Source organism: Nerophis lumbriciformis, linkage group LG04 (genome assembly GCF_033978685.3).
Source record: "Nerophis lumbriciformis linkage group LG04, RoL_Nlum_v2.1, whole genome shotgun sequence".
In the NCBI taxonomy this organism is placed as follows: Eukaryota; Metazoa; Chordata; class Actinopteri; order Syngnathiformes; family Syngnathidae; genus Nerophis; species Nerophis lumbriciformis.
This window is the reverse complement of record NC_084551.2, coordinates 14300827-14325672: the sequence shown is the minus strand read 5'-3', so window position 1 is coordinate 14325672 and position 24846 is coordinate 14300827. Positions and strand designations below refer to the sequence as shown.

General features: G+C 38.3%; 1 protein-coding gene across 1 annotated transcript in view; it reads left to right on the top strand.

Moving 5' to 3' along the window:
• faxcb (failed axon connections homolog, metaxin like GST domain containing b) overlaps positions 1–24081 on the top strand; it is a 34663-nt gene extending 10582 nt beyond the window's left edge. Inside the window, exons 2-6 of the mRNA XM_061949456.2 lie at positions 1000–1135; positions 1260–1456; positions 12165–12382; positions 18074–18190; positions 20945–24081. Coding sequence (XP_061805440.2) covers positions 1000–1135; positions 1260–1456; positions 12165–12382; positions 18074–18190; positions 20945–21270 — 994 coding nt within the window. The 3' untranslated portion in view covers positions 21271–24081. The remainder of the gene's footprint in view (positions 1–999; positions 1136–1259; positions 1457–12164; positions 12383–18073; positions 18191–20944) is intronic.
• Positions 24082–24846: the final 765 nt, after the last annotated feature.

Genomic DNA, 24846 nt, shown 5'->3' with positions numbered 1-24846 from the left:
ACCAAAACAAACAAAGCGTGCGTTAACAGATCGATAAAAATCAGTAGGGAGTAGCGAGCTGAATGTAGATAAATGGAGCGGAGTAAAAGTAGCGTTTCTTCTTTATAAATATACTCAAGTAAAAGTATGTTGCATTAAAACTACTCTTAGAAGTACAATTTATCCCAAAAGTTACTCAAGTAGATGTAACGGAGTAAATGTAGCACGTTACTACCCACCTCTGGTAATAATCACCTCCATTATGACAAATAAACTGAATTTCTTTGTATTGTAAGTCACTGGAGGATGAGGCTAAACATACTATACACCATGAGCAACCCAGGAGCAGGCATGCTCTGGCTAAGCTATTAAATAAATACATAGTAAAAGTTTAGGAAGTGTAGATGGAACAGCAGCTATAAACAGGAAATTAACAAGTAGATTAATAATAGTTAGAGAGAATAAATAACAACTGTTGTGTCACAGTCAGTACACGACAAATAACAGGAGGGCTGATCAATCCATAAATGAGTGATGTTGACACCAGCTATAGTACTAGAATAGAAATTATACTAGAGTGATCCGGGCGATATTTTTATGTTTATAAACTCAGGAAATAATTCCTTGGACACAGGGGGACTTTGGGGGTGAAAACAAAATAAGTTAAATGAGTAGTAGAAAGTAGTTTTTGTTTAGTTATTGTGTACTACTGACTTTGTTGTATGTCATAAAACAGAATAAGAGACTAGATTAAATATTGTGTTGATTTTGTTACACTGTTAACGGCACTCAATAGAGAATTTACAGATAACACATGCAATCAGTGATCTCACTCTTTGATGAATTTCTCCAATCGGCAGTATAAAGCCCTGATTAGAACGTCCCTACCTTGAGAAGATATAATACGATGGTTGCAGATATGTGGTATTATTTTGTGAGATACTGTATAATTGATGATGTACTGTGACTGTAAGGCAAGCAGGCTTTTAATTGATTTGTATCTTCCCTGTGTGTGTGCAGGAAGGAGCAGGAGCTGGACTCTAAAGACGCCATCATCCTCCATCAGTTCTCCAGGCCAAAGAACGGGGTTCCCAGCCTCTCACCTTTCTGCCTCAAAATAGAGACATATCTAAGAATGGTGGACCTGCCCTACCAGGTACATGTTGGCCAGGTGTTGTAGGTCTGAGTTAGCATGGAGTCTGAAAATTGTGATGACTTCCCTTCTTTTTTCTGTTATTACTGTATAAAATATTCTGACATGCAGCTTTGTGTCCCCATAGAACTATTTTGACGGGAAGCTGTCTCCTCAGGGCAAAATGCCCTGGCTGGAGTATAACTATGAGCAGGTCTCAGGGTCAGAGTTCATTGTAGACTTCCTTGAAGAGAAGCTGGGCGTCAACCTCAACCACAACCTCACGCCTGAAGAAAGGGCCGTGTCACGTGCTGTCACCAAAATGGTTGAAGAACATCTGTACTGGTAAGTTGCATGTTGTTATATGTATTTTATGACTACTGTACGTTAGGAGTGTCCAAAGTCTGGGTAGGGGGACATTTCCAGCCGGTAGCTTTTTTTTTTTTATTGTCCTGTGTCTTATTCCAAAAATTTGATGCATCAAAACAAAATAGTAGACAGGCTAAAAATAATGGAATGTTTTATTGTTGGTATTACAACTCAGATGGTAAATATAGCATCTTATTATTTTGTGGAAACTACTTACTACACTACAAATACTGAAATCCAAGCTTAAATACCTTAAATCAAGGTATGAAATAGGTAATTTTTGACAACAAATATATTTTTCATTACCAGGCTCTTTTATCTGAAGTATACAATGTATACTTTTTAAAATAAGATGAATAATTTGCCAGTAGAACAAAACATGATCCCAAAACGCTTTTTGGCGACACAGTGAAACCTTGATTTACAAGACCCCTCACTGAACAATTTTTTTGATTTCTGAACCCCATGCTGAAAAAAATATGCTTTGTGGTATGAAAATGTCTTCCACCAATTGTGCCTCGCAGCGCAGCTATCAATCAATCAATCAATGTTTATTTATATAGCCCTAAATCACAAGTGTCTCAAAGGGCTGCACAAGCCATTTTGTGCTCGGCATCACAGCCACTGTGGGCGGGCAGATCAATCTCATTCAGTTAACACAGCAGTGTCGTTAGCAACTACTGTGCTAATTGCTATTTTGTGTGCTTTTTAAGGGTTTTTAAAAGCCTTTTTACAATTTTTAAGGGTTTTTAAAAGCCTTTTTACAAAGTTTTTTTAGTTTTCCTAGCTCAGTATGAGTCCAAAGAAAGCTATCGGCAAGCGTCGTTTGGTTTGAAACATTCAGGAAGTATCCACAGCCATGCCGACCCTGCCTCCTTCCAATCTCCCCTTCCCTTCCGCTGCACAGCAAGACGATTGTCTGACAAGTTAAGGTGGATTTTATTTTATTTTTTATTCCTAATCACTGTAGCGACTTGGCTTTTAGAGTTTTGTGATTTTAAACTGTAAGTGCACCACCGGGCTAGTGGCAGTGTGTGTACGTGTCAGCAGGTCGGCTGAAAATAAAAACAGTTCTGCTTGTTGTTGTTGTTTTGGCTTTGTTTTAAAAAAGTTGATCCATCACCCCCATGTTGTTTATTTGATATACAGTACTGTACAGTGCTTTATATTGTTTACAAACTTTTACGAAAATATTTGCTTTTTGTCAAGGCTGGAACTTAACCTATAATTATATTGTTTCTTATGGATGATTTTGCTTCAAAATACAAACTTATTTATTATCTATATTAGAAGCTGTATACTTATTTAGTCAGAATTTTATTTTTATTTTTTACAGTGATTTAAGGCCTTACTTACATATAATTTTTGATCATCGTTTTACAAAATTGCCGCAGTGGAAAAACATTTATTAAAATTAAGTTTGTTAATGTGTGTGTGCCTCAGGTTTAAACATTGCTTTTACAGCTCTTATATGCATGTTTACATTCACCTATTCTTATTTAGGGGAATGTTTTAACACCAAAATAATCATTATAAGAACAGTAGGAAAACCGTGTCAGTCATTATTGTGGTGAGTCACTGCAATTTTCCTGAGTGAGAAACGCAACACTTCTCGGAACTCATGTTCCTCTTCCCTCAAGTCTCGAGTGTTTCCATTACTAAAGCTCCACTGAGACAAACACGAGCCAAGGTATTGTTCAAGTTTTATATGCTCATCTATGTAATGTGTTGGAAAACATGGTCATTATTACATCCCCGGATTAAGTACAGTGCTTCCAGCGCTTCACTTTTTCCACATTTTGTTATGTTACAGCCTTATTCTGAAATGGAATACATTCTTTTTTTCTCAAACTTTTACAGCAAATACCCCATAATGACAATTTGAAAAGTTTTATTTTTTAATTTTGCAAAGTCAATAAAAAATAAATAAATCACATCTTCATAAGTATTTGATGCACCTTTGGCAGCAATTACAGCCTCAAGTCTTTGAATACGATGCCACAAGCTTGGCACACCTATCTTTGGGCAGTTTCGCCCATTACTCTTTGCAGCACCTCTCAAGCTCCATCAGATTGGATTTGAAGCGTTGGTTTTCATCCAGGATGTCTCTGTACATTGCTGCATTCATCTTAGTCTAGTCAGGGAGGTGACCAAGAACACGATGGTTACTCTGTCAGAGCTACAGCATTCCTCTGTGGAGAGAAGAGAACCTTCCGGAAGGAAAACCATCTCTGAAGGAAACCACCAATCAGGCCCGTATGGTATAATGGCTAGACAAAAGCCATTTCTTAGTAAAAAGGTTGCCAACGTGCACCTCTCAGACCATGAGAAACAACATTTTTTGGTCTGATGAGACAAAGATTGAACTTTTTGGCGCGAATGCCAGGCATCATGTTTGGAGGAAACCAGGTACCGCTCATCACCAGGCCAATACCATCCCTACAGTGAAGTATGGTGGTGGCAGCATCATGCTGTGGGGATGTTTACCAGAGGGAAATATGAATGTCGCGATGTACAGAGACAGCTTGGATGAAAACCAATGCTTCTCATACAACCTGATGGAGCTTAAGAAGTGTTGCAAAGAAGAATGGGCAAAAAGGAATGTGCGAAACTGCCCAAAGATAGGTATGCCAAACTTGTGGCATCGTATTCAAGAAGACTTGAGGCTGTAATTTCTGCCAATGGTGCATCAACAAAGTATTGAGCAAGGACTGAGAATAATTATGTACATGTGATTTTTTTCTTCTTTAAGTTTTAATACATTTGGAAAAAAAAAAAATCACATTGTCTTATGGGGTATTGTCTGTAGAATTTTAAGAGGACAAAATCAATTTATTTCATTATTTCAAGGCTGTAACATAACAAAATGTGTAAAAAGTGAAGCGCTTAGTGTGTGAATTATTTCCGGATGCACAGTAAATGATGTATCCTCCATTATTGTGGGCCCTCCCTCCCACTCATCCCGTGTTTTCTTCTTGTCCTCCATTGTCCACCCTGTGCCATGTTTAGACTCGCCTGCAGTTGAATTATTCATGTCAGGGAAGGGCAGTATAGTGGCTTGTTGTGAGCTGCAGGCTAACACTTTGCAATTTGAAACTACTCTGCATCATGGAAACTCTTCCACTTCTTATTGAAATGTAAAGCTTGTGAGTATTTATGGACGTCAACATGACACAGAAAAAAAAGTTATTTAAAATGTTGGTTAATTGGCTTTTCGACACATTTTTGTAACCATTTTCTCATTTGACTTCTGTCAATGTTCTTTAACTGCACACATTTTTTAACGGGCATTTAACATACTTGCGTCCTTTGATCCTCAGGTCGTTTCGTAGGGGGGGAAATTGGCTGCGTTCACTTGTACTGATGAGCCACAAGCAGGAAAATAGCGATCAGAAATGGACAGAGAACTTTCATTTACGAGTTAGAATGTATTAAAAAATACATCTGTCATGTCTTTCATAATGATTGTGAATGATAGGAAAAAAAAAAATGCAGTTCCCCTTTAAAGAAAACTAATTATCCAGGTATGGTATTAAAAACTTGAAAATCATCTGTCTAGGGTTCACTTATTAATTACACTTATTAAATTATATCTGTCTGCAATTTATTTTGAGTCAGCTATGAACAAAATGCGATTAAATATTTTGATCATTTGACAGCCCTAATTAATACTATAGTAGACCGGGCCGATAAATGAACAATTAATGAAAATTAACTCGATAACTTTGCCAGCCTCGATAATCGCCATGTGCATGCCTCTTTACGGCCTGCAAGAGCGGTCACTCTTTGCATCGGTTTCAGCAGCTGCGGATGTTTTTATTACACGCACATGGAGGGTAATAGTGGTAACTGCTGTAAAATACCCAACAGTTAGTATTACCGTAATAATTTAAAATGATCGAAAAACTCTGATAACCACACGTTAATAAAATTATTAACCGACAAGCTCGCTAGCTTATATGCAAACATGAAAACTGACGCTGTTTTTCCCCATTAGAGAACGTCATACACCAATCTAAATATGTACCGTATTTTTTGGAGTATAAGTCGCTCCGGAGTATAAGTCGCACCGGCCGAAAATGCATAATAAAGAAGGAAAAAAAACATATACAATTCGTACTGGAGTATAAGTCGCATTTTTTGGGGAAATTTATTTGATAAATCCCGAAACCAAGAATAGACATTTGAAAGACAATTTAAAATAAATAAAGAATAGTGAACAACAGGCTGAATAAGTGTACGTTATATGAGGCATAAATAACCAACTGAGAACGTGCCTGGTATGTTAACGTAACATATTATGGTAAGAGTCATTCAAATAACTATAACATATAGAACATGCTATACGTTTACCAAACAATCTGTCACTCCTAATCGATAAATCCCATGAAATCTTATACGTCTAGTCTCTTACGTGAATGAGCTAAATAATATTATTTGATATTTTACGGTAATGTGTTAATAAGAGAGACAGGCCCCTTCTTTGGCTACTTTTAAGACCCTTCTTAAAACCCATTTTTATTCACTGGCTTTTAACCCAGCATGAGACTTTGAAGTGTTTTTAGCTTTTAACTTTTTGAACTGTTTTTAACTTTTAAACTGTTTTTATCTAACAAACTGTTCTTAGGGTAATTTATATTTGCTTTTTAAATGTGTATTTTTATTTCTGTTTTAAATGTTATTTTTTAGTCTGTCCTTTGCCTCCATTTCTTTGTGGTGTACAGCCCTTTGTTTTTCAACTGTGCTTGTCTTTAAAGGGCTTTATAAATAAAGTTGGTATGGTATGGTATGGTAATAATGTCACACATACGTCGCTCCTGAGTATAAGTCGCACCCCCGGCCAAACTATGAAAAAAACTTATAGTCCGAAAAATACGGTATAAAGGCATTACTATCAAAACAACTAAGATACAGTATTCACATGTGAGCAACATCAAGCGTGCCCACTGTGGCCACACCAGCAGCACACCTATCTCAAACCTGACAACATATCAAGTTAAATGCCTTACTAATATAATCAAATGCAATCTAATATTTTTTTTTATTATTTTTAAATTTTTTATGATAACTTTAATTCAAAACCGTAATACTGTACTGGCCGTCGGGAGTTTTACCACGGTTATCATTACCGTTTATCGTTAAATCTCTAAATATATACCGTATTTTTCGGATTATAAGTCGCTCCGGTGTATAAGTCGCACTGGCCGAAAATGCACAATAAAGAAGGAAAAAAACATATTAGTCGCACTAGAGTATAAGTAGCATTTTTGGGGGAAATTTGTTTCACAAAATTCAACACCAAGAATAGACATTTGAAAGGCAATTTAAAATAAATAAAGAATAGTGAACAACAGGCTGAATAAGTGTACGTTATATGACGTATAAATAACCAACTGAGAACGTGCCTGGTATGTTAACGTAACATACATATAAGAGTCATTCAAATAACTATAACATATAGAACATGCTATACGTTTACCAAACAATCTGTCACTCCTAATCGCTAAATCCCATGACATATTCTTCCTATGTGTCGCTTCTAAATAACATTATTTGATATTTTACGGTAATGTGTTAATAATTTCACGCATAAATCGCTCCAGAGTATAAATCGCACCCCCCGGCCAAACTATTAAAAAAACTGCGATTTATAATCCGAAAAATACGGTACTCCTATACAAGCTGCACACTGACTACTCTAAGGTATATTCAAGCTTCATGTTAATAGTATGGAAATGTGAGAGGTGTACTCATTTTTTACAAGTTAAACTTAAATACAGTAGATCAAATATATTTACCTTTGTAATGTCAGGAAAACTGACTTTACTGCATTCAAATACAGCATATTGAAGACAATCGGCAGTATAGAAAATGAATAGTTTTAACTAAAATAGGTCGAAGTAGCTCTTCTTAGTCCCGTGGAAAGACCACTCCTCCAGCTAAATCCTTTTTAATATTTTGGTCATCTGACTTGCACTCAAATAAGTCTTTGCAAATCTACAAACAAAGGACAGCGTATGCCCTCAGGACCATAGATAATGTAACAACCAGGAAGTTACGTGTTGCCCAGTGATATTCACTAACCTCATCTGGAACATAAACCAGATGCTTTTATCAAATTTCCATGGGGCGAGAAAGAGTGAAGCAGAAGGACTATTGGAGAGAAACTCTGCCTTATCATATCGTATCAACATCCTGATATACTAAAGGTTTGCATGTGTAAAAATACATACAAACTAGATCATGATCACATTTTTGCCTTCATGCATATGCCGAATATATGCAGATTATCAGAAAATTATATTTTTTACGCTTTGTAAAAATCACTACTCATAATGACATACATTATTTTAATTCTAATTTTAAGGCAATGGTGCATACACCCATTACCTCTTCCCCTTGACCACATGTGCGCAACATTGCTATAAGGTCTAATGCTTCTTATTCAAATTAGAAACATCGTAGAGTGCACATTTGTGCTAAAAAAGTCAGTTCCGTTGTCTATAATTGCACTGAAAGAGTGTTTCTATCTAGCCCAGAAAAGGTGGCACATGTTATACTGTAGTTGTGTGCTACATGTTTTACAACATAGCAACGGGTTGGAGCATGATGCCATTAATGTAAATGACTGTTTCTGTGGTGACAGCAAACTCTTATTTAAATAAGGTCGTCTGCACCACTTTTGCACTATTAGTAGATCCCCTACTACACACCCACTGTTAGTACATCTAATTTTTTTTTAAATTGCACACCCTATCTAGCGCTTGTTATTTGGGATTTTAATAGTCTCAACTTTCAGTTGGACTAATCCAGGCCTATTCAACTGGCGGCCACATCCAGCTCGACAAAGCTTTTGATTCAGCCATATATGGCCGCAAATAAGCTTGATGAAAACATTTAAAACAGGGTTGCTCTTGTATGCAGTACTCCTGCCATCAGGCAGGGGGCAACAGCAAAGCATATGTGTCACAATGACGCAGCAGTGGCTGAGCAGAACAAGATGGCACTATGACCCTGACAAAAATCAAAATAAATAGCAAAAATCTGACTTAACAGTGACTGGACAACAAAGTATGAATGTATTGAAATTTATGACTGTGTGATGTACCGTATTTTTTGGACTATAAGTCGCAGTTTTTTCATAGTTTGGCCAGGCTCCAGTGCGACTTGTATATGTTTTTTTCCTTCTTTATTATGCATTTTCGGCAGGTGCGACTTATACTCCGAAAAATACGGTATTTTGTATTTGTAGTCGTGTTGTTTTTGGCTGTTTAACTAGTAATCAAAACCGGTTAAACAAATTTAGGGCTAAATATGACCAGGAGAGGGCGATAAATCTACACCTTAAGTTTAATTGTGTTAAACCACATGTGTGCAATGTTTGCTGTGTGTATTAACACTAAGCCTTCTATTTTATTTATGTAACAAACACAATCAACATTATTTATGTAAAATACACAATGGACACATTAATTTTGTGATGTTTGTACGACTAAAAAATATAAACCTAAATCAAGGAAGACGTATAAAGAAATCAAACTGAGGAAGAACAATTATTCAAAAGAAGAAACGTCAATCATCAACAAAACTTAGCTTTTGTTTTTTTTATGCTGTTAACTATCTGTCTCGCAGCGCATGCTGGAAACGAGTAGCAAGAAAATAGTGTATTTATTGACAGTGCAGTGTGAAAGCTCATGTGGCTACTTTGTAGATAAGTGAACACCGTCTCAGAGGAATATTATCTGCGGAGGCACTTTCTAAAGAAACATCCAAATGTTGATGTCCGGCCCCTGAGATCTTGGGCTCTTGAAACTATTATGTAGTTGAATAGCCCTGGACTAATTCGTAATATCCAAGGAGGCGAGGTGAGGTGACGTTTGTAAGGTGCTAGCAGCTTAATCCTGTTAGTGTCTGCACGCACAATAATAAAGGACACTGACATTAGACACAGTTAGTGTTACAAACGTGAAAACTTTTAACTTTTCTTGTGTGGATTAATGAGGTTACTTCAGGTGAGGCAGTTGGGTCGCTTGTTTTTTTTTGTTTTTTTTGTATTAACTCTGTAGTCACACACGCACAGATTCAAATAAACATGAGAAGAATTAGAGAGGGATTGTGAGGCTTTGAGTCAGGTTTGTTTGCAAACACACCCACACACTCACACACACACAATATGTACAATATGTAGTATTTATTACTATTGTTTTGTTTTTCTGTTACTGTATGTAAAAACCTGCACTGCAACAATGTAATTTCCCCATTGTGGGATAAATAAAAGTATATCCTATCCTACATTTAATTTAACTTCTCTTAGGACAACTTTTGACTTCTACTATTTCCCATTGTGACCGATGGTTGAAGTCAAATACACACAGTGGCCACACTACTTTAGGTACAGCTAAATTACACATTTTAAGTACTGTAAATGCATTGTCACATACTGTGTGGGGTTTCTTCTAACAATTAAATGTCTTGAACTTTAGAAAAAAACATGTATTATTGTAGAACGGTACTAGATCTTTAAAAGGTTTTTGTAATATGTAGTTTTTTATGACATGAAACAAGGTACCTTGTATATTTGCCGTAATGTTTGTCTTAGCTTATGTCTAAAAGGCTTTTGGGGTTCCTAAATTAATATATTGTATTTGTGGAGTTCCTCTATTTATGTCTGGTGGGTGTGTGTCCCAGTTGTGTTGTCACAACAGTATTGTTGTTGTTATTATGGTTCCCCGGCGTGGCTGGTAAACTGCTGTACTGTGTTTGTTGAGGGGCATCAGCACCATAATGATTGTGTCAAACGGCTGAATGAACGCTTGACATATATCTATTGTACTATGCAGTGAATTCTGCAGTTAGGGCGCAACTCCGTTAGAGGGCACCAAAGAGCTGCACTGAGGCTGAGGTGGGAAAACAATGAATGCAGCTATGCATGAGGGCTAAATTATATATATATATATATATATATATATATATATATATATATATATATATATATATATATATATATATATATATATATATATATATATATATATATAAATGTTTATTTGAAATAGGGACAGATACAGAAACATAGACATCTGAAACAGTTATCCAATGTATGCATCATAGTTTTTGTAGCCAAAGCTAATTTACAACACTTGTCCACAACAACACAGATCCAACATCATTAAAATAGGAAAATAAAAAGAATAAGGCAAAGATGAGTCGATAATAATGATAATAGTAATAATACATACAAAGTGCAAACTAGATAAAAGCCAATAATAACAATAACACAGACAAAGTGCAGATTAGATAAAAAACAATTAGTAAAAATTAGTATAAACTAAACATGGGAACACGATTGTTGCTCAACTAGCCACAATTTTGTTTGTTTTTTGAAAGTGACAAGTGCAGGTATACTTTTCAAAGTGTCAGGTAGAGAGTTCCATAGTTGTGGTCCTTTTTATTGAAAAGGCAGTCTAATAATTTTTAATTGCATATAGAGCAGTGGTTCTTAGCCTTGTTGGAGGTACCATACGTATGCTATTCATCGGTCACAATGGGAAAAAGTAGAAGTCAAAAGTTGTCCTAAGAGAAGTTAAATGAAATGTAGGATAGGATATACTTTTATTTATCCCACAATGGGGAAATTACATTGTTGCAGTGCAGGTTTTTACATACAGTAGCAGAAAAACAAAACAATAGTAATAAATACTACATATTGTACATTGTGTGTGTGAGTGTGTGTGTGTGTGTGTGTGTGTGTGTGTGCGTGTGTGTGAGTGTGTGGGTGTGTTTGCAAACAAGCCTGACTCAAAGCCTCACAATCCCTCTCTAATTCTTCTCATGTTTATTTGAATCTGTGCTTGTGTGACTACAGAGTTAACACAAAAAAAAAAAAAGTTTTTTTTTTTTTCAAATTCAAGACGAAGTTATATGTTTTTGGTAACACTTTAACTCTAAGACTTAATTTAGAGTTATTTGGTTAGGGTTAGGGTTAGAGGGTTGGGGCCAGAGTTAGAGGATTATTATAATAAGGCCATGCTGAATAAGGCATTAATAAGTACTTAATAATGACTAGTTAAGAGCCAATATGTTACTAATTTGCATGTTAATAAGCAACTAATTAATAGTGAATATATTCCCCATACTAAAGTGTTACCATGTTTTATTACTGGTGCACAAAATGAACCGTGCATGAACATCACCTTGTTCAAAAAAACAAAACCAACACAGTGCATAAACTCACAACAAATTACACACCTACAAATCAGTGTGACTTCTGCTGTTGCCGTATCCGTAATACGAACCCAGGTTAAGAACCACTGATATAGAGTGTAAGAAGGATGTTGTAGTATCCAGATGACTTCAGGGTTAATAAATAATGGGATTTCAGCACATTTGGACAATTATGTCTCAAAATGTGCATTTTCTTTATTGAAATAATGGGAGAGCTTTTTAAAAGCATTTTAAAAGAAGTGAACTGAGCAAGTTTTAAAATGTTTTACTATATCATTAATATTGTACATCAATGATATGTAGAAGCTATTTTTTGTGTAAGCTTCAAGCTACACTGTTATGTTAAGTGTGTGTCCAACAACTTTTATTAAAGGAGTAAAAGCACAAGTAAAAAAAAAAAAAATGCTCCTAGAATTAAGCTGCATAGAGTTTTGCATTGTGTCTAATGTGTTTCTTCCAGGACCATCGCCTACTGTCAGTGGGTGGACAACCTGGAGGAAACCCAGAAGCTGCTGGCCATGAGCGGCCCTTTAAGCAACACACTGAAGTGGCTGCTGAGCCAACTGAACGGCAGCATGGTACGCAGGGAGATGTATGGACACGGCATCGGGCGCTTCTCCAAAGAGGAAGTCTACGCTTTGATGGAGAAGGACATGAGGACACTGGCCACGCTCCTGGGTAGGAGGAACTGTTTCTAATTTCTACAAGGCTGGACAAAAACGTGACCGACGACTTAATTCTCACTAGTTTCACTTAAAGAGGAAATGGTAAATTAATGATGTAGTTGCATACTTTAGCGCTTTCACAATAAGGCAGGCTGGCTGGAGCATGTAGACTTATGCTTTTATCGGGTTTTGGACATGGCCAGTTTAAAATGTGGTAGTTTTTTGTGATTTACTACATTACCTGAACATGAACAGTAAGTGGACATATTTTAATATTCAATACATGCTAGATGCTTTTCATGCATTAAAAAAAAAAAGTCTTTATTTTTTTTCATAGTGATATTTCCTAAAAATATTGATATTGTTTTAGGCTGCATTATTGAAGTGGTTCACTGCTTGTTAACTTTAATAAATGTATTAAAATGTACCTTTACTTTGTATAGCGCTTATCGTGTAAGAAGTAATGACTAATACATATTCATATTGGGGGCGTTAACAACATTTTTTTAACTGAGAAAAATTATTTTTACAAAAGGCTCTAAATTATTATTTATTTAAATACTTAGGTGAAAGAGCACTCTTGAGGTCAAGTTTGGGTGTATGTCGGGTATTTTTTTGGTGTGTGTTTGAGGCAAACACATTAATTTGTTCAAGTTCTATATTATATATGTACAGTACAGGCCAAAAGTTTGGACACACCTCCTCATTCAATGCCTTTTCTTTATTTTCATGACTATTTACATTGTAGATTGTAACTGAAGGCATCAAAACTATGAATGAACACATGTGGAGTTATGTACTGAACAAAAAAAGGTGAAATAATTGAAAACATGTTTTATATTCTAGTTTCTTCAAAATAGCCACTGTAGCGGTAAAGTCCTATACTCTTACTGCTACTGGTTGCCGAATATAACCGAAGCTAGTTTAGACGTGTGCAGCTGGCTAATAATTGATGTCCAGAATTGTGTCCATGTTTAACACACATATTTATTAATATACAGTCACGTAAATCAAACTCACTTGGTAACAAAAACGGAAAATAAACGGGAACAAACAAATCATAGCCTGGCACAGTCAAAAACTGTTGCGCCTCCACTCAGCAACACCTGAGCAAGATCCCAGCCCCTCCCTAAGTAGACTGGCACTTGGCCTTGAGCCAACCCCTTTAATGACGTCATACATTTGACGGACAGAAACAGTAAATGGCTCTAACACACCAGCCCCTAATTGCTACTGGCGTGATGAACAGAGCAATTGAATTAAAAATAAATACATACAAATAGAGCCATAACACCAAAACAAAACCCTTTTTTTGGGGGGGGGGGGGGGTTTTCATGTTCCCTTTTGAAATAATGCAATTATTTTAGTCCATACCTTCACAAAGAAGGCATATCTTTGTTATTGGTCTTTCTTTTTTCATTTGTCCACTTTTGTCACTCTTGTAGCAACGGTAAATACTCGCGAATACACCTTTTCCAAAAAAGGTCAGCGATATAGACTCTGCCTCCATCTTCTCCAAAGCAAGTTTTTTCTCCCACTGCAAAGCTTTTCTTGCTCCTCTTTTTCAATGCGGAAGCTTTGAGTCCACTCATAGGACTTTTGGGCTGATCGTGTTCCACCAATGCTCTGGTTGATAAGCGGTTCCTCCAACCTGTTAACGATGGTGTGGTTAACAGTAACTGTGGGGCTCCCATTATGCTGGTTGTTGCCTTGTATTGGCCCATTAATTACCCACCCCAGTAGGGTTCTGACAGCATAGGGTCCGTCTCCGTGGCTGTTAATCACCTCCCATGGTTCCATTAACTTGGAGGCGTTGGTACCAATTAACAGATCCACGTTGGCAGTTAGTCGAGGGATTTTGATGCCTTTGAGGTAAGGCCACTTATCTAGCTCTGCTTCACTGATCAGATTGTTAGTACCCACAGGCATCTGCCTTTGAGTGAACACATCAGGAAGCTCAAAAAACTTACTGCCAGCAAGATTAGAGATTTTCAGGCCATTTACAACACTGCTAGGGGTCGCCTTACTGTGCCCCATGGTGCGCAAGTGGACTCTTGTTCTTCGGCCTTCTGTATTCAGCCTGTTCAGTAGCTGTTCAGAACAGAAGGTCCCTGTGCTTCCTGGATCTAGGAAAGCGTATGTCTGGACTATCTTGCTGCCCTTTGAGCACTTCACTTGAACGGGCAGGATAGGTAAAATTCCATAGTTGCCAGCCCCTGTATGGCCACAAGTTGAAGATGTAGTGCAAATCTTTGCTTCTATTTTTGGCAGATGGCTATTTCCTCCACTTTCCAGATGCCTCCTGTGAATATGTAACACTTCGGGATGTGTCTTGTTGCAGTAAGAGCAAGTGATGCGCCTGTCGCAACTCTTGCTCAGGTGCCCTGTGCACAGGCAACCAAAACACAGGCCTTTTTCTTTTAAAAAGTCAAGCTTTTCCCTGTGCGCCTTCTTTCCCAGTATTGGACAGTGCTCCAATGCATGTTCTCTTTTACAATACAGACAGGAAATAGAGTTTGTCTTGGAGAAGTAGATGCCTCTGTTAACAAACTTATCCAGGTGTGGATCCGATTTAGGTTCAGTGGCAACTGCCACCTGAGTTGCGAAACTGCTTCTTCTGAACTGTGATTTTCTTTGATGCATAGGCTTGGGTTTGGTTATTGTTTTATTTTGAGGAATGTCCTGAATGTCACCAAAGACAGGATCTGAAGCAATTCTGACCTGCTGTTCAATAAATTTCACAATGTCTATGAAACAAGCACGTCGCTTTTGTGTGTCAACAATGTCAGCTGCTTTCCCTCTCCACTGGTCCCTTAATTTGTAAGGAAGCTTTTGTATGAGCATCTTCATGCTAGCTGGAATATTGAGCTCGTCCAAGTATTGCAGCTCTTCCATCGCATTGGAGCATTCTCGCAAGTAGAGTGCAAAAGCTTGGAGATTTTTTACATCCTCAGATTTGATGTTTGGCCAAACCATGATTTTGTCCAGGTAGGCTGCTGTTATTTTTGAAGGATTTCCGAAGTGTTCCCTTAGTAAGCGTTTTGCTGTAGCATAGCCTCTCTCTGTAGGCATATAGAGGCAACTGCGCACCAAATCTCTCGGCTGTCCTTTAGTAAACTGCTCCAGATAATATAAGCAGTCACCACAATCATTGGTTTTTGCCTCTACACAATGCTCAAATGCTTTTATGAAAGCCTGAAACTGCAATGGGTCACCTTCAAAAACCGGAATGTGTCTGTGTGGAAGTAATTGGGAGGTTTGTGCTTGAACCAGGAGTGCCATCATTTCATTTTGCCTTTGTAATATAGTGTGGAATTCACCTGGTATTGTGTTATTGCCTTGAAATGATTGAGCTGCTTGAGGTAAATGTTGCCTTGATTGGTTTTCCACAGGATCCAAAGTTGATGAGCGAAGTGGTTTGTTTGGTTGAGGGTGTGAATGAACCTTGTTTGGGGCATCCTTGGCTGTGTGAAGCTCTGAAGGAGCAGCTTTAACAGACTGATGAAGTTGTTGTACAGTCTGTGCAGGCACTTTTCTCAGTTTTGTCTCTTGTCTATAATAGGACTCCATTCCATCAGACTTTTTGCTCCTGCCAGAAACACTGGCTTCCTGGAGGACAGACAATTTAGCATTGTGGGATGCTATTTGAGCATCCAACTCCATTTGCTCCTTTTTCCTCCTTATGGCCTCTGCTTGTTCCTCCTGTTCCCTCTTTAGAGCTGCTGCCTGCTCATCTTGTCTCCTCTTTAGAGCTGCTGCCTGCGCCTCCAATGCATGAATGTCTTTTAGAGCAATAGCACGGGCAATAAGTGCTGCCTTATCTGCCTCTGCTATTATGCGAGCAGAAGAAGTGGAAGACCTTTTGCTTTTGTTTGAGGATACGGAATTATTGAGCTTTGATAAGACATTGGATTGCACATTTGAAATGCTGTCGTGGGGTTGTACACTTTCATTTTCAACACCATCAACAGCAGAACCATCATTTATAACTTCATCATCATCATCATTGTCATCATCATCATTTTGAGAATACATCAACCTGTCAACCTTGTCAATAAAACCATCAAAATTCAACATTTTTGCTTTGTACCATATCTCATGTTTAGTACACTCATCATCTGGCAACAGAGACAACAAAGTTTTGTGCACTCTTCTGGTTTCATGATAAAAACCCATAAACCTGCTAAATTCCTCCCTTAGCTCATGTGAACGTGTTTCGTCATTTAACAGGGCAATGACCCCCTCTTTCAGCGTTGATAGTCTTTGCAACTTTGATTTTCTTTCCCCCTGCAAACTTTCAATTTTGTGACCTAGAGCTTTGGGTGTCATTTTTACCACACGTTTTTTCCCTTCAACCCCTTGCCCAACATTGTCACGTTCAGCCACATTGTCCTCCTGTGGCTGTTTATGTTCATCAGCGCACATTTGTGTTCCCTCCTCCTCCATTTGGAAAAAGTCAAAGTTTTTCAACCCGCGCGCAAGTCAAGTCAAATAGTCACCAATGCATTGGATTTTTTCAATATTTGTGTGCACACATTTTAATAATGGCCGTTTTGCTTTTGTTTATGTCGACGCGCCGCTAAAACATACCACACAGGTGTAGGACGGGCTCAACGCTGCTCCGCGTCCTCCTCCACGCACTGCACGCACGCGCGCTGCTTGGCTCGGTGGGATGATCTGCTGCTGCTGCTGGCTGCTGTCCCCAATGAGCGACCCTGTATCTCTCCAGTGGGACTCGTAGCTGCCGATGCAGAGCTTGATTGCAGAAGGTCTCCGCCGCTTCGCCGATCAGTTTCCTCCGCCGCCGATCACCAAACAAACGCTGACAGCGGCCCGTGCGTTCCTCTTCCAAAACGAGCCTCGTAGCTTGTTGCTTCCTAATAAACAACTCGCGTTCCGATGAGGTAGTTTTTGACTAAGTGTAGCGGTAAAGTCCTATACTCTTACTGCTACTGGTTGCCGAATATAACCGAAGCTAGTTTAGACGTGTGCAGCTGGCTAATAATTGATGTCCAGAATTGTGTCCATGTTTAACACACATATTTATTAATATACAGTCACGTAAATCAAACTCACTTGGTAACAAAAACGGAAAATAAACGGGAACAAACAAATCATAGCCTGGCACAGTCAAAAACTGTTGCGCCTCCACTCAGCAACACCTGAGCAAGATCCCAGCCCCTCCCTAAGTAGACTGGCACTTGGCCTTGAGCCAACCCCTTTAATGACGTCATACATTTGACGGACAGAAACAGTAAATGGCTCTAACAGCCACCCTTTGCTCTGATTACTGCTTTGCACACACACTCTTGGCATTCTCTCGATGAGCTTCAAGCACACCTGTGAAGTGAAAACCATTTCAGGTGACTACCTCTTGAAGCTCATCGAGAGAATGCCAAGAGTGTGTGAAAAAGTAGTCAGAGCAAAGAGTGGCTATTTTGAAGAAACTAGAATATAAAACATATTTTCAGTTATTTCACAATTTATTTTTAATGTAGATAACTCCACATGTGTTCATTCATAGTTTTGATGCCTTCAGTGACAATCTACAATGTAAATAGTCATGAAAATAAAGAAAACGCTTTTAATGTGAAGGTGTGTCCAAACCCTTGGCCTGTGCTGTAATATATTACTCGGCTGACATTCAGCTTTAAACACAAATCATTTTAAAAATGTGAACGTTGTCTTTTACATCTTTGTGTAGGAGACAAGAAATACTTCATGGGTTCCAAGATATCAACATTAGATGCGACCGTGTTTGGACATCTCGCCCAAGCCATGTGGACGCTGCCTGGTACTCGACCAGAGCAACTCATCAAAGGTTTGTGCAATATGATCAAAATGTATACATAGCGGGTTTTTTTGTGATCTTTTAATTTGCAATTTTTAAAAAAGGCTAGAAAAATATAATAAAAGTATACAAATATGACATATTTGTGTTATTAGTTATTATCAACTTTACCTTGTTACAAATATGCAATTTTGCTGTATTTTTTAGTTCATTATATTTCTACCATCCATGTACCACGGGCCTATATAAAAACGAGTAGCGGTGCGAAAAGGACTACAGTAACTATTTAGGCTATTGAAAAAAAAAGAAAGCAATATTATCCACAATTCGAGGCAGGCTTGTGAAACATATGCAATTCTATGTATTTCATAGTTATTCTGTTTGTTTATCCTTTTGATTATGACCTTTATTTTATGGTGTCACAATCAGGCTTTCTATGCATGGTTGAAAGAGTGCGTAGAATACGCAAACCTTTCTGCATAGATGTTTTCTAAAGACTCAGATTTATCATTGTCTTTCAAACATTTACATCAGAGATGTATTGAAGAACGGAATTACGTTAAAATGTTCAAGCCATGATAAAAGGAAATACGATAAAGACACTTTTTAAAAAAAGTTTTAAAATGTTGTTTAAAAGTTCTTTAAAAAGCTGTACCGTACTTTTCGGACTATAAGGTGCACTTAAAATTCTTTCATTTTCTCAAAAATTGACAGTGCGCCTTATAACCGGTGCGCCAAATGTACGGAATAATTCTGGTTGTGCTTACCGACCTCGAAGCAATTTTATCTGGTACCTAGTGTAATAATTGTGACGAGTAGATGGTAGTCACACATAAGAGATACGTGTAGACTGCAATATGACGCCAGTAAACAACACCAAAACTTGAAATGTTCCATTGAAAATAAAGAACATTACACACGGCACTCAAAGATCTGTCAAAATGTTTTAGTACGACTTTGAAGCCGCACCGCTTGATGGATTGTCGGCCCATTACGGCTACCGTAGTCAGAGATAAAAGTATTACTATGGTGTGTGTATAAGAACCGCAAAATGGCACCCATTAGCAGACATATTACCTGGTGTTTTGTTTAACAATATTATGCAAAACCAACTTTTCTTACCTTCTGGTACCTGCTGATGTGTATTTGAAATCTGCATAAGTCCTGAAAATTTGCGCAGGTCCGCCACTGTAGTCCGTGGCGATACCGTAACCGATAAGCTTCTTCTTTTTCACTATCTTCTTGTTATGGGACATTCATCTTCTGTTGTTGCCATTTCTAATATAAAGTAGTGTAAAGTTCTAACTTATATCTCGCTATGGAAGCGCTAAAAACTACCAGTGTAGTGAGTTTACATTATTCACCCATGGAACTTTAGTTGTTGGAGAGTTCCACTCGGATGGTTTTTCATGGGACACATTTCCAGCGTTGTTGCACTAGTGAGCCACGGATGAGGAGATGCTGCTCCGTTGTTCATTTAGTAAAGTCTGAATGTCATTAAAACAGTTCGATCCATCTTTTGACACTTCTTCCACCCCCGTCCTTGCACGCTACACCGCTACAACAAGGATGACAGAGAAAAGACGCTGCCGAAGGCGAGCCACGTAAATAAGACGGCCCACAAAACGGCGCATCCTGAGGCGAGCTAGGCTAATTGAACTTTGCTTAATACAGTCTTTCATCAGTATTCAATACTATAAATAATCATAATATAACCAGTTGTAAAACCAGTAGGGCAAGATAAACTCAGCTCATTGCACACATGTAAGTCCAATGTTGCATTGTGGTGCATGCAGTTCATAAATACCATTGTTTGCGGTGAAAGATACGTGCGCACATTGCACCCCAGCTCAGTGACATTACTTGTTTGTGCACACAGCAACCTTTATAACCACCAAACCGGTAGTTATTTGTGGCTGTCCAAATATTTGTGGCTGTCCAAATGTATCTTGTGTCGGATGGAATGTACAGAAAATAATGTCCTGCTCACTAACTAACAGAAGTACAGGCAAGAATGTAATATTGATGCAAATGATCTTTGATTGATTGATTGAGACTTTTATTAGTAGGTTGCACAGTGAAGTACATATTCCGTACAATTGACCACTAAATGGTAACACCCGAATAAGTTTTTCAGCTTGTTTAAGTCGGGGTCCACTTAAATTGATTCATGATACAGATATACTGTATACTATCAGATATATACTATCATCATAATACAGTCATCACACAAGATCATCACATTGAATTATTTACATTATTTACAATCCGGGGTTTGGTTGTTATCATCAGTCATCAACAATTGAGAACAGAGAAATGGATCTAACGATAGTCGCCTTAAGACATTTTGTTCTCTACAACAGTGGTCCCCAACCACCGGTCCGTGGATCGATTAGTACTGGGCCGCACAAGAAATTAAAAAAAAATAAAAAATAAATAAATAAATAAAAATATTAAAAAAAAAATTTTTTTTATTAAATCAACACAAAAAACACAAGATACACTTACAATTAGTGCACCAACCCAAAAAACCTCCCTCCTCATTCGCTTAAAAGGTTTGTTTCTTTCTGGTTCCTACATTATATATCAATACAGATCAATACAGTCTCCAGGGATACAGTCCGTAAGCACACATGATTGTATTTTTTTATGACAAAAAAAAACAACACCCTCCCCCGGTCCGTGGGACAAATTTTCAAGCGTTGACCGGTCCGCAGTTACAAAAAGGTTGGGGACCACTGGTCTACAACACCGCTCCAACATGTGACCTTCCTGTTCTCACAGGAGAGCTGATCAACCTGGCCATGTTCTGCGAGCGCATGCGAAGGAAGTTCTGGCCCGAGTGGTTTGTGGACGTGGAGGATCTTTATTACGACGGTGACAGCGAGAGTAGCAGCGGCGGCACCGCATCTCCGACTGGCCTGCTGGACTTTGGACTTTTCTCCAGGACTGACACGCTTGACGACAGCGACGCCAGCATCCATTCGGCCGGAAACACACGCACACACACCCCTAAGTCTGACCAGTCGCTGTTCGATTCCGATGTGGGCACGGGGTCGGATAATGATATTCACCTAAAGGAAGAAACAATGCCCGAGCTGGAGGTTTGACCTGAACAAGAACTTCCAACTTCCTCTCCAAGACGACATACCAGTGGGCAAGTGTGGGTACGTTATGCACAGCATCACAGCTGAATCTCTAACTTTACTTGTTATGGTCCAGCTTGTTCTCTCCCAAAACGTCACAACTGTCAAGGTGGCAGTTTCTCTTTGCCTTATTTGTCTGGTCCTGTGATACAGAAGATGGTGTGTGAGACAATAGTGGGAAGAAAACATCTCATGGGGGTACACGGACTCCCTGCTGGGGAACGAAACGAATCACCATTTTGCCATTTGTCTTAAAGCTGAAAGTCACTGAAACATGATGTGGCTAAAACCTTCACACATCACAATCATCATGCTCTTATCAAAGGTATGTGCATGTCCCTGTCAGCTGATTGGTTACATTGTTTCTTGATATTATTTTAGCTGGTGAATGGGGGGTTTTGGTCATTATGACAAGGTTGTAACTAACAAAAACGACCAGTAGATGGTGTAAGCATCCTGCCTGCAAGAGGATCTTTGGCTGAGATGTAATATTTGCATATTTAATACATGCATACTGCTGAGTTCAGCTACAGTTCCGCCTTAGTGCTCGAATCAAACAATCGAAGCAAGTTTTTGTTCACCGGTGCCACTTATTTATTTTTATGAAAGATTAATTGTATGCATTTTTTATTTAGTATACTTAATATAATCCCTCATGGGGAAAATTATGTTTTTATTAAATATCTTATGTGTCAAATACATATATATTTTTATTAGTCTTGTATGTATTATTGCCCTCAGAAGAAACATTATTTTTGCACTAGTGGAAATTTATTTTCCCTTTATTTACAGGAGTGCTGGGGAAGAAGAATATATTTGGTTCTGAAAAGGGAAAGAAATGTAGTTTTTGTGCTGAGGGACTGTGCTACTATTAGGCCATCTTCACATGGCAACTTTCCCACTCAAAAACTATCGTTTCAGGGCACCCAGAAAGCCGTTGCCATGTGGATGAAAGGGCGAAACGATCCGATACTTAAAACCTATTTTGTGTGGATGTGAGTATTGCCTGATCGACCAAAAGTCTTCATTGAACACAGTCGTGAAAGCAAGTATGTTACAAAAAAGGGGGATGTATCTAAAATATGTATGAAAAAGGTTAAAAGGGCCATTTTACCTAGATTTTCATTTGAATGTTTTGTTTTGTAAATATGTTTAAACCCTGTAATTACTGACATGCATGTCAATAGGATCATTTAAAGGGGCGTGGCTTATCATATCATCATGCATCACTATAATATCACGATATATCATTATTATACATTTGACTGGCGAGAAGAAATCATGTGATTCTGTATTGCCTCATAGTGAGGGATGCAAGGTCCAAGTATAGAAATAATCATGGGAAGCAAAGCAAATATTTTTGCTAGCCTGGCTTGCTCCCCAACATCGCGAAGACATTGGTGTTCGATTAATTCAGCGGTTCTTTCATACCCGCTTCTGGGGAACAGAAATCTTTGAAATACAACTGAGAACCTGATGAGAATTATTTTTAAATTAAGACAAGTACCCGCTGCCTTCCTTCACCCTATCGCTATTTGAACTATTTGAAAAGTAGTTTGTCCCATTGGTGTGACTGGTGGTTTATACAGTATGTCCTACCTGGGATTGACTGGCGACCAGGGGTGCACCTCACCCTTCGCCCCAAGTCAGCTGGGATAGACTCCAGGTCACCTGTGGGTATAGAAAATGGCATTTTAGCATAACCCCTTCTGTTGTTTTACCCACTTCATATAAATAATGGTTTAACTCCCATCACTTTCAGCTGCAGTGATAGTACAGCATACTGAAGGATTTAAGGCAGCTTACTGATAATCTCTCGATATCCTGAAAAACAAAAAGTTTTTTCTTTTAATACCTGTTTTGTCCAAAAATGTTTTCATTTTTAAATGCAACAGTGTCTGGTGAATACATACTATTTTTTACTGCCATAGGATGTATATCAAACAAATTCGGAATAGATACTGCAATAAGTAGTTTTGCTTCTTGGGTACACTCATGGATTTCTACATCTTGATGCATCAACAGTCATCATTTGATATGAAAACGTTTTTTAAAAAGTGGACATTGGATATATATTCAGTATCTTCAAAATGACTGCTTGTTACCAATACCCCCTTAAAATATTAATAAACACCTAACGCTGGTTGGGAAAACAAATCTATTTATTTGGACAAAACCCCCCAAAACATCACTGAGAAGCGAAAAGTGTTTTGAAACGGAGGACAACGATGCATTGCTGGGTCTCAGGAGGCTACAAAGGCGGTGGTCTGTTTTGATGTAAACAATACACACACAGTGTGTATCTCAGGAGTCAGTAGGAGTTCATAATAAAACTACGTTTTAAGCAGTTTTAGAATTGATTTAATGTCAACTTCAGTGCAGTCGGGCAGAGGCCTGTCTCCAAACCCGGACGCAAAAAACCAAGTCTCTGTGCTTGACTGAAAACTGAAATAACTGTCAGGACTTTTTGTTCATGAGCAAATATAAGACTTGAACAATGAATGAATGAAGGCTTAAGTAAACAAATCCCATCATGTTGTCTTGTAGTTTGTCCCCATGCAACTTGAATGCTTTATTTTTATTTTTTTTTAACCAAACCATATTAAAAGTCTCAATGTCATATAGGATCTCTGCTGGGATCATGTAAATATTGTATGTGTGACAAGGTGTACCATATTATATGTAGAGCAGACTGGGTGATCTGTGAACATGTAGTCATAAACTGGGTCGAATGGCTCCTTTCAATAAAGAAAGCGGTGACAATTTTAAACTGACTGAGTTGTGTCTGAGTTGACATTTATTTTTAGCTGATTGTCAGAAAATGTGTGTGTGATTGGTCTATGAAACAAGCATTTCTTTGTCGCCCCGTTTTGGTCTTTTATATTGCTTATTTACAACCTGAAGGGCCCCCTCCCCACACCTCACATACACACACAGTATGTTTACATGTACTAAAAAACTAATTGACTTAAAGGTGCTGTTTGCAACTTCCTCACAGTTACATTTTTCAAAGCAAAAAATGCAGCAGCTAGCTCATGTTACCATTAGTGGTTTAACAGAACACATTTGTTTGGCAATTGTCTATATTTTTCACAACTACAAAGTTTATGTAATAAAATTGTATTACCGGCCCGAATAAAATGAGTGGTGTTTACGGCTGTCACTCACACAGTCTCATCAAAATGTACGCGCAGTCCAAGAGAAGAAACAATTTGCAGTCATGTTGTTTTGATCAAATATACATTCTATGACCGCTATCCTAAGCTATCTTTTTAGGTAAAAGACTTTAAGGTTTTTGACTTTTTACAGATTGGCTTAACATCCATTCATCCATTCATCTTCTTCCACTTATCTGAGGTCGGGTTGCGGGAGCAGCAGCCTAAGCAGGGAAGCCCAAACTTCCCTTTCCCCAGCCACTTCGTCCAGCTCCAGCTCCAGGCCTGGCCAGCCGAGAGACATAATCTTCCCAACGTGTCCTGGATCTTCCCTGTGGCCTCCTACCGTTCGGACGTGCTTTAAACACCTCCCTATCTCTAAAGG